General features: G+C 46.6%; 3 protein-coding genes across 3 annotated transcripts; 1 reads left to right on the top strand and 2 right to left on the bottom strand.

Annotated features, from left to right (window-relative positions):
* Positions 1 to 1,873: 1,873 nt before the first annotated feature.
* On the top strand, positions 1,874 to 2,759 carry taf13 (TATA-box binding protein associated factor 13). Its single transcript, XM_076026673.1, has 2 exons — positions 1,874 to 2,027; positions 2,155 to 2,759. The coding sequence occupies exon 2, from the start codon at positions 2,165 to 2,167 to the stop codon at positions 2,537 to 2,539; it is 375 nt and encodes a 124-aa protein (XP_075882788.1). The 5' UTR covers positions 1,874 to 2,027; positions 2,155 to 2,164; the 3' UTR covers positions 2,540 to 2,759.
* Positions 2,760 to 3,717: 958 nt separating this feature from the next.
* tnnc2.2 (troponin C2, fast skeletal type, tandem duplicate 2) lies at positions 3,718 to 6,433 on the bottom strand. Its single transcript, XM_076026672.1, has 6 exons — positions 6,310 to 6,433; positions 5,638 to 5,689; positions 4,908 to 5,051; positions 4,699 to 4,813; positions 4,456 to 4,592; positions 3,718 to 4,258 (listed from the first exon to the last, which is right to left on the bottom strand). The coding sequence occupies exons 1-6, from the start codon at positions 6,310 to 6,312 to the stop codon at positions 4,227 to 4,229; spliced, it is 483 nt and encodes a 160-aa protein (XP_075882787.1). The 5' UTR covers positions 6,313 to 6,433; the 3' UTR covers positions 3,718 to 4,226.
* A 1,394-nt stretch (positions 6,434 to 7,827) lies between these two features.
* tnnc2.1 (troponin C2, fast skeletal type, tandem duplicate 1) lies at positions 7,828 to 12,059 on the bottom strand. Its single transcript, XM_076026671.1, has 6 exons — positions 11,912 to 12,059; positions 10,217 to 10,271; positions 9,856 to 9,999; positions 9,619 to 9,733; positions 8,820 to 8,956; positions 7,828 to 8,243 (listed from the first exon to the last, which is right to left on the bottom strand). Exons 1-6 carry the CDS (start codon positions 11,912 to 11,914, stop codon positions 8,212 to 8,214), a joined length of 486 nt encoding a protein of 161 aa, XP_075882786.1. The 5' UTR covers positions 11,915 to 12,059; the 3' UTR covers positions 7,828 to 8,211.
* Positions 12,060 to 12,368: the final 309 nt, after the last annotated feature.

Here is a 12,368-nt window from a genome sequence, read left to right as displayed (position 1 = left end):
ATTTTGAATTAATTAAAACAGACATTACACAACTCACACACTGTAGGAAGAAATATAACACCAACTCACTGATTCACTGTTTATCTACCCACATAAAGTAGGTTTTATATGTCCCTTGCGGTTATATTGTCTTGTCGGCTATTTATAAATATTTTATGTAAATAGCCATATCTTAGCGGGTCTAATTAAATACGCCACACACGAAACGCGTGGTTCGCAGACCGCCATTTCCGGTTTCATGTTGCCGAGTTGCCATTTTGTTTCCACAATGAGAGCTGTGAACAATACGCAATAATGCGCATTTTTCTCCGCAAAGCCAATGAGTGTTAATTGGAACGTCTGGGTACATTAATAAGAAATGAACGTGAACTTGACGCCCAACCAGGCGAACACACAAAAGTTGCGCTGGCAAAGTAGCACAAGAAATGCGCCGCTGGAGTCAAAAAAGAATTTTCCCACTAGTGCATCACTGAAATCAAATAGTAGTTACTACAGTCCGTGTTCTGACCGCGCGTCCTCATTTCCATCACTGTGAATTAGCTCCCACTTCCATATTAGCTATTAACATTTCACTTAGCATAACTACAGGTCGCAGGTCGTTGAGAACAAGTATAGCGAGGGAAGGTTGGCAGGAGGTTCCCTCGCTAACAGGCATATGCATTTTTCTTAACCAGTCATGTCTCGTGTGTCACAGAGCATGGAAAACATAGAACACTAAACAAAGGTTTTCCCAGTGGCTCGCAATGTTTACTGTTTAGTTTAATTTAGTTTTAGTTTTGCACGCCCCTGATCTCATAACTAGTGCTCATCACAGGGCAAAAACCTGTCCACTAGATTTCAGATTTTTTTTTTTACATTTTATTTCATTTATTTATTTATTTATTTATTTATTTATTTATTTATTTATTATTTATTATTTACTATTTTCTTTAGTATGGTTTCACTTTATCAGGTTAGTATGGATAAGAAACTGCTTGAAACTGAAGGCATCACTCCTGCACTTTATCAGCTAAAACAGTTTTAATTCCCATTGTAATGTTTATTTTGTGATTGTCATTATTTTGTGTGTTATTTCTGGACATGTGCTGTTGCCTCTCTTGACCTCTTTCATCCTTGTGAAAGAGGTCTAGATCTCAATGGGTCTTTTGTCTGGTTAAATAAAGGTAAAATAATAATAATTAAAAAAAAAAATTATGTAGTGCCCACGAGACAATAAACACATGGCCACGAGATGGTGAATGCATGCCTATGCGTTATATATTGGCCACGCAGCTGAATTAAATGTCTTTTGCTAATAACCACTCCATGCCTTACCGCAAGTGACTTATAATATAATATAACGACACAATATGATAATGTGTGGCCTCACGTTATTTTTTTCATCCTTGTCACCAGGGGGGCTCCATAGTTCTTACACCAATGGCATACAAATTTAAACATGTTATATACATTGTAGAGATGTTGCAGAACTATTATATAGTCATTGGGAATATTATGATTTTATATTTCAGTTAAGTCAAACCAGTTGCTTTAAAAATCTAAACAAATATGTTTCAGGTTTGAATCCTGGATTTACAAGCACGCTATCCTCCCGCGAAACCTGTGGCCTCTTATGGTGTACAACGTCCCTATGTCTTCCTGTCGAGAGCTTTGAGTGTACAGATTTTTTTGCGAACTTTTATTGCTACAACATCAAAAACAGATTCAAGTGGGGATTTCCACAAATGATGCTTATTTATTTATTTATTTATTTATGTATTTATTTATTTATTTATGTGTTTGTTTGTTTGTTTGTTTGTTTGTTTGTTTGTTTTGGCTTAGAGGAGATCCACACCCTGCCTCACCCGGAGAGCGAGGTCGTCGCTGCTGCTATTTTAGTTCCTCCTGAACCAAAACTGACCACTAGAGGGCAGAAGCTACTGAAAGCAGCGCTGTCACGGTCTCTCTTTGTCAGTCACTTCCTGCCTCAATGAGGCAAGCGGAAGTCAACCGCACAAACAGCAGGGGTTTCTTCGCTTAGCTGCACGGTGAGTGGTTTTACCTTCCCGCTGTGGGAGTTTTTACCTTAACTCAGACCAAATGTAGCGCCGTGTTCAGTGTACGACTGTGTCGGAAGCTGCATTGGTGAGAGCAAACGGTGTGTTCTTTCTCCAGCCCCAACAGAATGGCGGACGAAGAGGACGAGACCGGCTTCGACGAGGAGGTGGAGGAGGGATGCGCCGGCGCGGATGTGGGCCACGGCCGCAGGAAGAGGCTCTTCTCCAAGGAGCTGCGGTGCATGATGTACGGTTTCGGGGACGACCAGAACCCGTACACGGAGTCCGTGGACATCCTGGAGGACCTGGTGATCGAGTTCATCACGGAAATGACGCACAAAGCCATGTCCATCGGACGCCAGGGACGCGTCCAGGTGGAGGACATCGTCTTCCTCATCCGCAAGGATCCCCGGAAGTTCGCCCGAGTCAAGGACCTGCTGACCATGAACGAGGAGCTAAAGAGAGCCCGCAAGGCTTTCGACGAAGCTAACTACGGCTCGTGAACCCGTTGTTGGACATTCCGTACTCCTTGAGATGTCCTTTTTTTCTCTTTTTTTTCTTTTTTAACCAAGTTGCTCTAGTCTGTGCACAGGGGTTTTTCTTCCCCGTACACTTCAACAGTGTCGATGTACATTATTTTATACAGTAATATTAAGATGATAAACACGTGGACTATGTTCCCCTGCAGTCTGTCTGAATAAAGTCTTTGTTTTGGAAAGAAAATTGGATAGCGAACAGTATTTTCCCTCTATATTGATTGCATTGTGATATTAGGTGGCCGTTGATGATCCGTTGTGTTTTATACATATGGCAGCAGTTTGGAAACATTTATACATAAATCCCTCATAATATTTGCATAAGACACTTGAAGACGTCTGTTAGCAAAACAAAAAAATACAGTCCTGCTCAGTAATCAGTATTGTCCAAAAATGCGGATCTGATGTAATCTAACACCCAAAACCTTATTTGTATGTGCCAGCTTGTTATACCTTTCAAGGTGTTTGAGCCGCCAGACTGTGTGATGAACACACACAGCTGCGGGTTATTTATATCACCCGCAACACACTCAGAATGCACTTGCCAGGAACCCATCATTCAAATAAATGACTATAAATCAAACTATTCGGCCCATATTTTGGAAAAATGAAAGGAAATCCAAAAATTATTAATCGTGATGACCACACAGGAAGCAGTAGACCAAGAGTATGATTACACTTACAACACTTTGATCCAATCTCAGGTCTGACGATTGGGTTAGGAGGGGAAATCTGAGCTAACTGTACTCTACTGTGTGACAGTTTTCCTCCATCCACTGTGGCAGCTTAGACAAAATGCAGTATGTATTTTGTCACCAGGCACCATTGAACAGGCACCAGGCAACATTTTCAGTGTTTTTCACTTTGGCACTTGCACATGCAAGTTTTTTAGCCACAAAACATACTTTGATTGTTTTGTGTCAAGCATCAACAGCGTCAGCCCGACGGTGCGGACATCTAAACGTAACAGCAGCCATCCTTGGAGGAAGATTGAGAATGCCGCAGCTAAAACAAAACGGACCAAAAAAAAAGAAGAAACATACAGATTTTATTTATATTCCTCAAAAAAACTAAAAAAAAAGTTGTTATTGTGAATTTTGTTTTATTTTATATTTGTACACAGACCATAAATACGACAGACCAACTACAGGTGAGCATGTGTTTGTTGATTTATTCTGTTCAGGCATAGGACTTGTTTGTACAGTGAGGTGGTGCACTGTGATTGGTCTACGCAGCAGATAACAGGCTGCCGTTCTATCTAGACAAACTGTACTAGATCAGAGCTTTACCAGCATCGTGTGTGTGTGTGTGCGTGCATGTGGTGGCGGCGGCGGTGCTGCGCGTCCGTTCACCAGAAGCCTGCAACACACAGCGAGGGGAGCGTTTGGCTCATCGCTGCATCCACAGGCACTCTTTCTTCTCATGCAAGCTGGGGGGCGGGGGGTGGGGTGACGGTGTAAAAGAGTGCAGCCCAGTCAGCGACCTCTGACCCCACCGCTGGGTGTCCTAGCCGTCTGCTGAGGGTGGAGATGGAGGACCAGGTGGACAGGAGGGGAGGAGGAGAGGGAGAGGAGGAGAGGTGGGGGGTAGCCGATGGTGGTGGATCGGTAAGGAGGAGGAGGAGGAGGAGGAATGTCCATGAGTTTTTCAGCTTCTACTGCACATTCTCCATCATCTTGAGGAATTCTGGAAAAGAAGCGGAAAGATGCGCAGAGTTACTGATCTGCGAACAATGCAAAGTTTTGTTTTGTTTTTATGCTGTGGAATGGAAACATACAACCAAGAAGACAACTTGCAGGAACCAACGTTCTCATTCTGTCTTTGCAAGAGTTGGAGTCGAGGGGGGTGGGGTGGGGGGAATTACATGACTGCCGTGCGCCTACCGTCAAAGTCCAGCATGCCGTCGGCGTTTTTGTCTCCATCCTTCATCAGCTCATCGATCTCGTCCTCTGTGATGGGTTCGCCGGTGCTGCGGATGATGAGGGCGAACTCCTCTCTGTCGATGTAGCCGTCGCCGTTCCTGCGCGAAAAGCAAACAAACAAACTCAAAACACGTCACATCGCACATCAGCTCGATCAACGCACAAATCCGTGCGCAGGAACGCGGAACGGCGCATCGCACGCACTTGTCGAAGACGCGGAAGCACTCGGCCAACTCCTCCTCGCTCTTGCCGGCCTGGTCCTCCTTGAGCAGCCTCACCATCATCACCAAGAACTCCTCGAAGTCGATGGTGCCGCTGCCTGTTCGGGCGGACGGATAGAAGAGATAGAAAGACGCGCCATCATTGACTGACACTGCCGCAGGTGAGCTTTGACAGGTGTTGTCGCCTCTCACCGTCCTCATCGACCTCCTCGATGATCTCATCCAGCTCCTCTCTGGTGGGATTCTGGCCCAGCATCCTCATCACGGTGCCCAACTCCTTGGTGCTGATGTCGCCGCCGCCGTCGGTGTCGAACATGTCGAAGGCGGCTTTGAACTCTGGCAGGAGGACAGGAACGATGAGGATTTTTATTCCTGCTATTCGTTCATTTGTTGACTAAACTGGGAGTAAAGAAGAGACACTCGAACTTGTCTTGGTCAGTGAAACAGGAACTAACTTTTTAATCACCTTTTGTTATAAAGTCGTTTATGCAATTTTCACCTGCTTGTGCTCTCAAGTGTCAAACATATTTAATTGCTGTTTGTTTTTCTGCTGTGTGTGTGTTTCTAGTTGCACCAAAGTTTCACGTTGCCCTTCTGATTGGGTGTGAGTGAAATGTATGGGATAATAATAATAATAATAATAATAATAATAATAATAATAATAATAACAATAATCATCATCATCATCATCATCATCGTCATCATCATCATACTACTACTAATAATAATAATCATAATAGTAATAAATCAATTAAAAGTTTTAATGAAAATATTATTTGTGAATGGAACCATTTCTTTCATTCACATGATAAACTTTGGATTTTCGATTGTCACATTCCTATTGTCACATTTCATTGTTGGTTTCTTTGTTGGCTAATGATTTTCATGACATCAGTGCCGGGACCTGCCCTCACTCACTCACCAGCCAGCATCTCCTCGCTCAGGTAGGAGCGGGCCTCTTGTTGGGCGTCAGTCTGGAAGGAAACATGGGGCAGGAGGACATCGGGTCAGCAGCGCGACGCAACAATCGCCACAAAATCTCACCCGAAAAAGCGGAAGGACGTATCTTGGCACAAATCACCGGGTCGGCCCACGATGACTATCTGCTGTCACCCACCCCTCCCCATCCCTCTCCGAGCCCCCTCCCACCACCCCCTAAGACATTCCTGAGCTTGGCGTTTAATGGGTCCAGCTATTTCAGGCTCGACACTCTGGGCTGTATAAGGCCTGCAGACATCCAATCCTGGGGAATCTGTCGCTCTAAGCACAATCCACACCTTCCCAGCTGACTCCTTCGCATTCAGGGCGCTAGGCCCAGTTTAACTCATCCTTCCGTTTAGTTGAACCCTTGTTTTAAAATGCACAAATATTTAAGATTTAGCGGCTGGACTTAGAAGAAAATGAAACGGACCAAATTTTGATTAAAAGCAATGATAATTATTTCCTCGGGCAGACATGCTTTTTTTAAAAAAAAAAAAAAAAAAATTCCCTGCCTTTGTTGCACGGAACAACAAATCTCCAAGTCATGCTTGTTCTTATTTTCACAACTTAACAGACAAACGGCCCAGAAAGTCGCCGCCGCTGGCTCTCTTACCATGTTTACGGGTTTGCTCTCCCCCCAAAAAAATATCCAAAGGGAAGTCCAAAGGAGTGGTCAATCCGTGCGCGGCACCCCCGACAGAGAGACTAGACGTCAAGTGAAGGCTCACACACACTTTAAACGGAGCGGCCAGGTCCCGCCCCCTGCCTCCCACAGGCCTCCAGATTTAGTACCCTGAACTTTTAGGGTTCTGGGGCCACCAGGAGCCAATCACGCCCTGGAGAGGAAGAGCTCCTGCGTGAGGAAGTTCTGAAGAGTTATCAAGGTAAAAAAGAGGAGGAAGCCGCGAGGAAAGAGAGAATTAAAGGAGGGCGGGACAGATGGATTATCTGATGATGGTTTGAAACGGGGAGCACTGGGAGCAGGAACTGGGCAGGAACTGGGCAGGCAGGAGGAAAAACCTGAGGGTCGTTTAGGTCCCACGTTTAAGCTTAGCAGCGTCTTTCCTGCGTGTTCTCACAAAACCGAAAACATCAAGGGGTGAATTTGAAAAGCGACTGTCCGCAACACGGCCGGGATGAGGCACTTTTTCAAAGTAGGTTACGACATTGGTGACCGCGACACGTCACTCTGAGCGTGAAACCCAAAACCGATACACACAAAAAAATGCCGTGTGGCTGCACCCCCGACCCCCACCCCGCCCCCAGTGTCCCTGAATAGAAGACAGGTTTTTAAGAGTTGGGGAGGGGGCGGGGGTTCTGGCAGGGGGGGGGGGGGGGGGGGGGCACGTCCAGGCTACCACCTCGGCCCGGTGAACACAGGCCGCGGGCTCCTTATTTGGTGCCCGGTTCCTGGAGGGGAGGGGGCAGCCGCACCGTCACTACTTAAAAAGAAGAGACAAGGAATAACTCAAATGTAGTGACGGACCACCACCACCGACAGATCGTCTCCTCAGAGGGGGGACGGTCAGAGACGAGCGACGGGCCGATTCACTCGGAACTCAGGAGAGCCGGTTCTGACAGCATCGGGTAGTTTTTTTTCTGCCTCGAACCGACAGTTCGAAGCTCAGACGTTGCCTTGCAACAGGGAGACTGACGCCGCTGCTTTTGAGACAGCGCCCTCTGCTGGCCGGGCACAGCGTGACGTAACTCTGAGGGTTACACTTCTTCTTCTTCTTCTTCTTCTTCTTCTTCTTCTTCTTCTTCTTCTTCCTTAGACTTCTTCTTCTGTGCCAACACACATTGGCTACTGAGCTCGCAAGCTTCGAGAAGCCAAACAGGAAGTGTTGTGTGTTCCTCACAGAGGGCGCCGGGCAGGCAGCCAAAGTCATATAATCCTCTACCAGGCCAAAGGGGGGCGCTGTGCAACTGTCAGTGTTGTTATTTCTCCTGTTGTGAGTCAATAAAGCTGAAAAATTTGTTAATTTACAATCGGATTTTACAGTCAGTAGAAAGGTGTGTATATTTGTGTGTATTTCCAGGGCGAGGAGTGAGAGGAGTAACAGGGGGTGAGGAAGATTTTACAGAGGTGAGGGAGGCACTGCGGAATAACGGGCCGAGAGGTTGAAGAAGGTAGAAGAAAAGAGAGAAGGTTTATTTAGAAATCACACAACACGTTGGAGGAGATACTTCACCCAGAGGGGGAGGAGAGGGCGGGTGAGGGCGGGGTGAGGCGGGGAGGGTTGGGTGGCGCAGCAGCTGCCGAGGGAGGGGACAGCTGGCGGGAGGGAGCCTTCGTCTTAAAAGGTTTGGACGGATATTTTTAGAGGCCTCTGCGAGCTCAGGGGTCCCACTTGGGGGGGGGGGGGGGTCGTGGGGGGTGAACGAGAGGGGAGGGGGAGGGGAGGGTGGGGAGTGAGGTATTTCACTCTTCCAGTCCATTTGGCTGAAGTGACTCAAAATCCCAGAGCGGTCGGTGGGGGGGTTATTGCTGGGTTTCCCGGAACGTTGGGCCTCATCACTGGACGTTCTCCATCATCTTCAGGAACTCTGGGGAGGGGGGGGGACAGAGAGAGCTGTCAATCCATCAATCTGCCTTCCACTAGTTGGACTGAGGATGGAGATCATCCAGTAATGCAGAAGTTTGTCCTGATGGTGGCGCGGCCGCTCTCTCAACAACCCTTGACCCGCTCTGCACTCTCACACTTTTTCCACCAAATGATGCGGTCAGAGAACTTCTGTTGCAAATGGATGTGCAGGCTGAAACTTTCACCTCATACACATCAAACTATTTCATTTTTTTTATTGTAAACTAGCAAAGGAAAAGTGTTGTGGAACTGAGACTTTGACGATTATGTTTTTTTTTTTTTACTGAATTTCATTGGGTACATGAGGGTTCTCATACAAGAGCTATCATCAACTTTAGAAAATTAAAATAATCTATCTATCTATCTATCTATCTATCTATCTATCTATCCATAAAGAAAGACATTTGTGATATTTTGATATTCTTTTGTAAGGAGTTGCTTCAACTACATTCTTAGTTAGTATGTAGAAAAATACAGACGGACAGAAAGACTCCCAGGAGTCGCCACTCGGCGGCGTCAATTCTCGTCTAAGTCATACCATCAAAGTCGATCTTCCCGTCCTTGTTTGTGTCCGACTCCCCGAACATCTCGTCGATGTCCTCCTCCGTTACCGCCTCACCCGTCATGTGCAGGATGTCTCCAAACTCCTCGCGGTCGACGAATCCGTCGCAGTTTCTGCAGCAGAAAACAGGACAAACCATTCAAAAGGTGTCTGAACACATCAGTCGTCACCAAACACACACAACCTGTGTGTGTGATTGCAGTTTTCTTCGGTCTCTTGGTTAAAGATTTTTTCACTGTGACTCTTAATTTCTTTGTTGTTGCGAGTACTTCATGGTTGTTTTTTTAGTCTTATTTTGAAGGGGAGTTTTGCCAGATATTACCCATCCTGTCATGTGACCACATTGATGTGTTGCACCTGACGCTGGTCTACCGGCCTTCACCTGTGACCAAGTTTTTTTTTTTTAACAAAAAACACAGAATCCATCCTTTATCCCCTCGGCTGGCTCCACTTTTCAGTAATTGCAAGTTTTCTTGAAACACACAGTTCTTAAAAAGCCATCCCTTTATGCCATCACAAAGGGGACAGGCACTTCTTCCAAGACAGTGATCAAACCCCAGGGACTTTCTTTTTAATTGTTGTTCCACTGTAAAATGCAATAAGTCCCACTTCTAATATGTGTAAGGTCCAACACAGCATCGCTTTTCGCAGGAGGCTGTAAACAGATAGCTAACAATGTGATTTTGCCAATCTAAAAATCACACTGCAGTTTTCACACTTGATCGACAGCACGGGCCCACCGACGACGCGCCGATGCTGTGTTTGTGAGTCGTACTTGTCGAAGATGCGGAAGCACTCGGAGAGTTCATCTTCGCTTTTCCCCGCCTGGTCCTCCTTCAGCTGCTGCACCATCATAACCAGGAACTCCTCAAAGTCGATGGTGCCGCTGCCTGAGATGGGGGGGGGGGGGGTCAGAGGATATGCTAAGTCCCACACACGACCCTCTATCCTCCCTCTGTATGTGTGCCACTCATCCACCCTCCATAAATATGTGTCCTTTTTGCTCTCTCACCGTCCTCGTCCACCTCCTCAATGATGGCGTCCAGCTCCTCTCTGGACGGGTTCTGGCCCAGCATCCTCATCACGGTGCCCAACTCCTTGGTGCTGATGTCGCCACCGCCATCAGTGTCGAACATGTCGAAGGCGGCTTTGAACTCTGGGGCGACAGGACAGGAAGTAGATCAGAGTCAGACGACACTACGGTTCATATGCTAATTCTTGGGGGTTCATTCAAGGGTTTAAGCCCCTGGCAAATAGTGAAAAAAAAGGAATAGTTAATGGAAATTCTGGTACACAGCCTCAAGACATTTTCATTAGCTACTGTATCTGCTGAAAAGGAATGATCCATATTGAAAACTAACTAGTGGACAGACCTGCAATCATCTCCTCCGTCAGGAAGGAGCGGGCATCACTTTGGGCGTCGGTGGGCTGAAAAACATGGATTGATTGATGAATTGATTAAATGAACCCACAAGGACCAAACAGGGAGAGAAATTGGTTCTGATGTTTGCATTAAAACATCCAAAAGACCAAAACCAAAACTGAAGACCAGTCAGTATTTGCTCGCCACCACACGCCACTAAACCTCACACAATGGCTCGCTTAATCTTCCTGAATCCGAGGCAAACAACAGCTGCCAGACACAAGAACGCAGAACAATCAAGACTTTTTTGAGGGGACTAGAGGCACAAAGTAGAATGAGGCGGGTATTTAAAAGCTAACAGCTTTCACTCATCACGAGCTTCAGGGATGAAGATACGCTATCTAACTTGGACAAATAGAAGTTAATTATTAGTTAATCTAGCTTTTAAAACTACACCTAAAGTTGCTTTTAGTTAGCCGCTAATCATGCAGGGGCTAAGAAGCCAAAGGCTAGCAAGTGCTGGTTCATTTTTGCTGCATCACCGGTTGGTTTTACGTTTGTTTCCTTTGCTTTTGGGAAGTCGGGACTCAGCATTTGCTTCAGTCTGTTTGCTTCAGGTCCATATTTGAAAGACTGGCATTCTTGGCTTAGAAAGGTTGTTGCTGCCTGAGATTGATGGTTAAGAAAAATGATTGAAACCACATCATGTCAAAGATGTCAAACCGCTTTAATTTTTGGCTTTACTATGGCTGCATTCCTGCCAATGCCCTGAGGGATTGAACAAGACGCCCAGGTTGTTCAGCGCCAAACGGGGACCACCTGTCATTGACAAAGAAGCAGCCAAAGACTAGAAATAGCCTGAAGTCAGGTAGGAAGTCAGCCTTTAATCCTCCCGGCTGTCTGCAAGCGATGAAAGACGAGTGGACATGCAGAGTGTTTAAACTGAGCCTGGTACCATGCAGGCTTCTCCACTTCCCATCTAACAGTTTGCTCCCCTGAACCAGGGCTTTGGATGGGTGATGCGTGAAGATGGCGAGTGCCTGCAGCTCGTACGCCCAACAGGAACCTGAGCCAAGTTGCAATTTAATGTTTATACAACAGGAAAAGTGTGCCTGAAGCCACGACTCAAAAAGGGGGCCGGAGTCGTTGTCCTCATCGCCGTTGTAATGCTGAGAAAAGGTCGCACATTATTTCCACTCATTAGCTCGCTGAAAAGCTATTTTTGAAGGCGGGATTTGGGAGAGGATTTGAGAAGGATTTTCTCAAGGTGAAAGCTCCGGCAGCATGTGAGTCTCACTTTACTCAGCTGCTGCAGCTTTCTATCTTTAGTAGCCGCTGCTCTCCACAATATTAATATCAAGCGTGTCGCACAAAGAGTCCGAAAAAACAAAAGGCTGCAAAAAAACAAACGAAGAAGTTGTGCAGCACCCGTAGTCTGGACGTATTCTTTCTTTTTATCTTCTACAGACACCAAAAGACAAAGCAGGGAAAAGTAGTTGCAGCATTATCTCTCCGCCAGAGCGAAGAGGAATCCGTCTGATCACTCGGTCAAGGACAAAAGTCAGAGAAAAACTTCCATCCTCCATCCTCCATCCTCCATCCTTGTCCTCATTGCAGGAGAAAACCCCCCACAAAAAATACCATCAAAGTGACCCTCTGGACAACTCCTCCTCATCAGCCTCCCTCCCAGATTTTCCAGTCTTACCATGATGGCAGGATGTGCTGAACCACACACTCGAGGGGGAAGTCGACAGGCGTCCTGTTGGGGGGGGAGGAAGAGCGTCCCGGCTGCTACGCTGCGCTAGCGCTGCGGCTACTTATCACTCCCCACTCCAACGTGTGCCCCCTCCCACCCGGCAGCGCTTTTAATGAAAATGCCCAGGATTGGGCAACGGTTCCCACCTCCTCGGAGGGGGGGCAGCCAATCAAATTTGACTTTGGTAGCGGGCCCAGCACCGTCCCCTGATGGACACCCAACCCACTCCACAAATTTAGATAACAGATACACTCAGTGACATTTATTGAAAAAAATAGAAAACAGAGTCGCTGGCGGGGGGGGGGCAGCTGGAGGTTATTTTGGCAGAGGATCAAGCAAGCATCTCAACACACACACACACACACACACACACACACACACGCACGCACAGATTAACACCCCCTCC

Source organism: Nelusetta ayraudi, unplaced genomic scaffold (genome assembly GCF_046127955.1).
Source record: "Nelusetta ayraudi isolate G7.1 ecotype Tasmania unplaced genomic scaffold, CSIRO-AGI_Nayr_v1 ptg000019l, whole genome shotgun sequence".
In the NCBI taxonomy this organism is placed as follows: Eukaryota; Metazoa; Chordata; class Actinopteri; order Tetraodontiformes; family Monacanthidae; genus Nelusetta; species Nelusetta ayraudi.
Note: the sequence above shows the minus strand (reverse complement) of the source record. Positions and strands in the feature narration are given on the sequence as shown.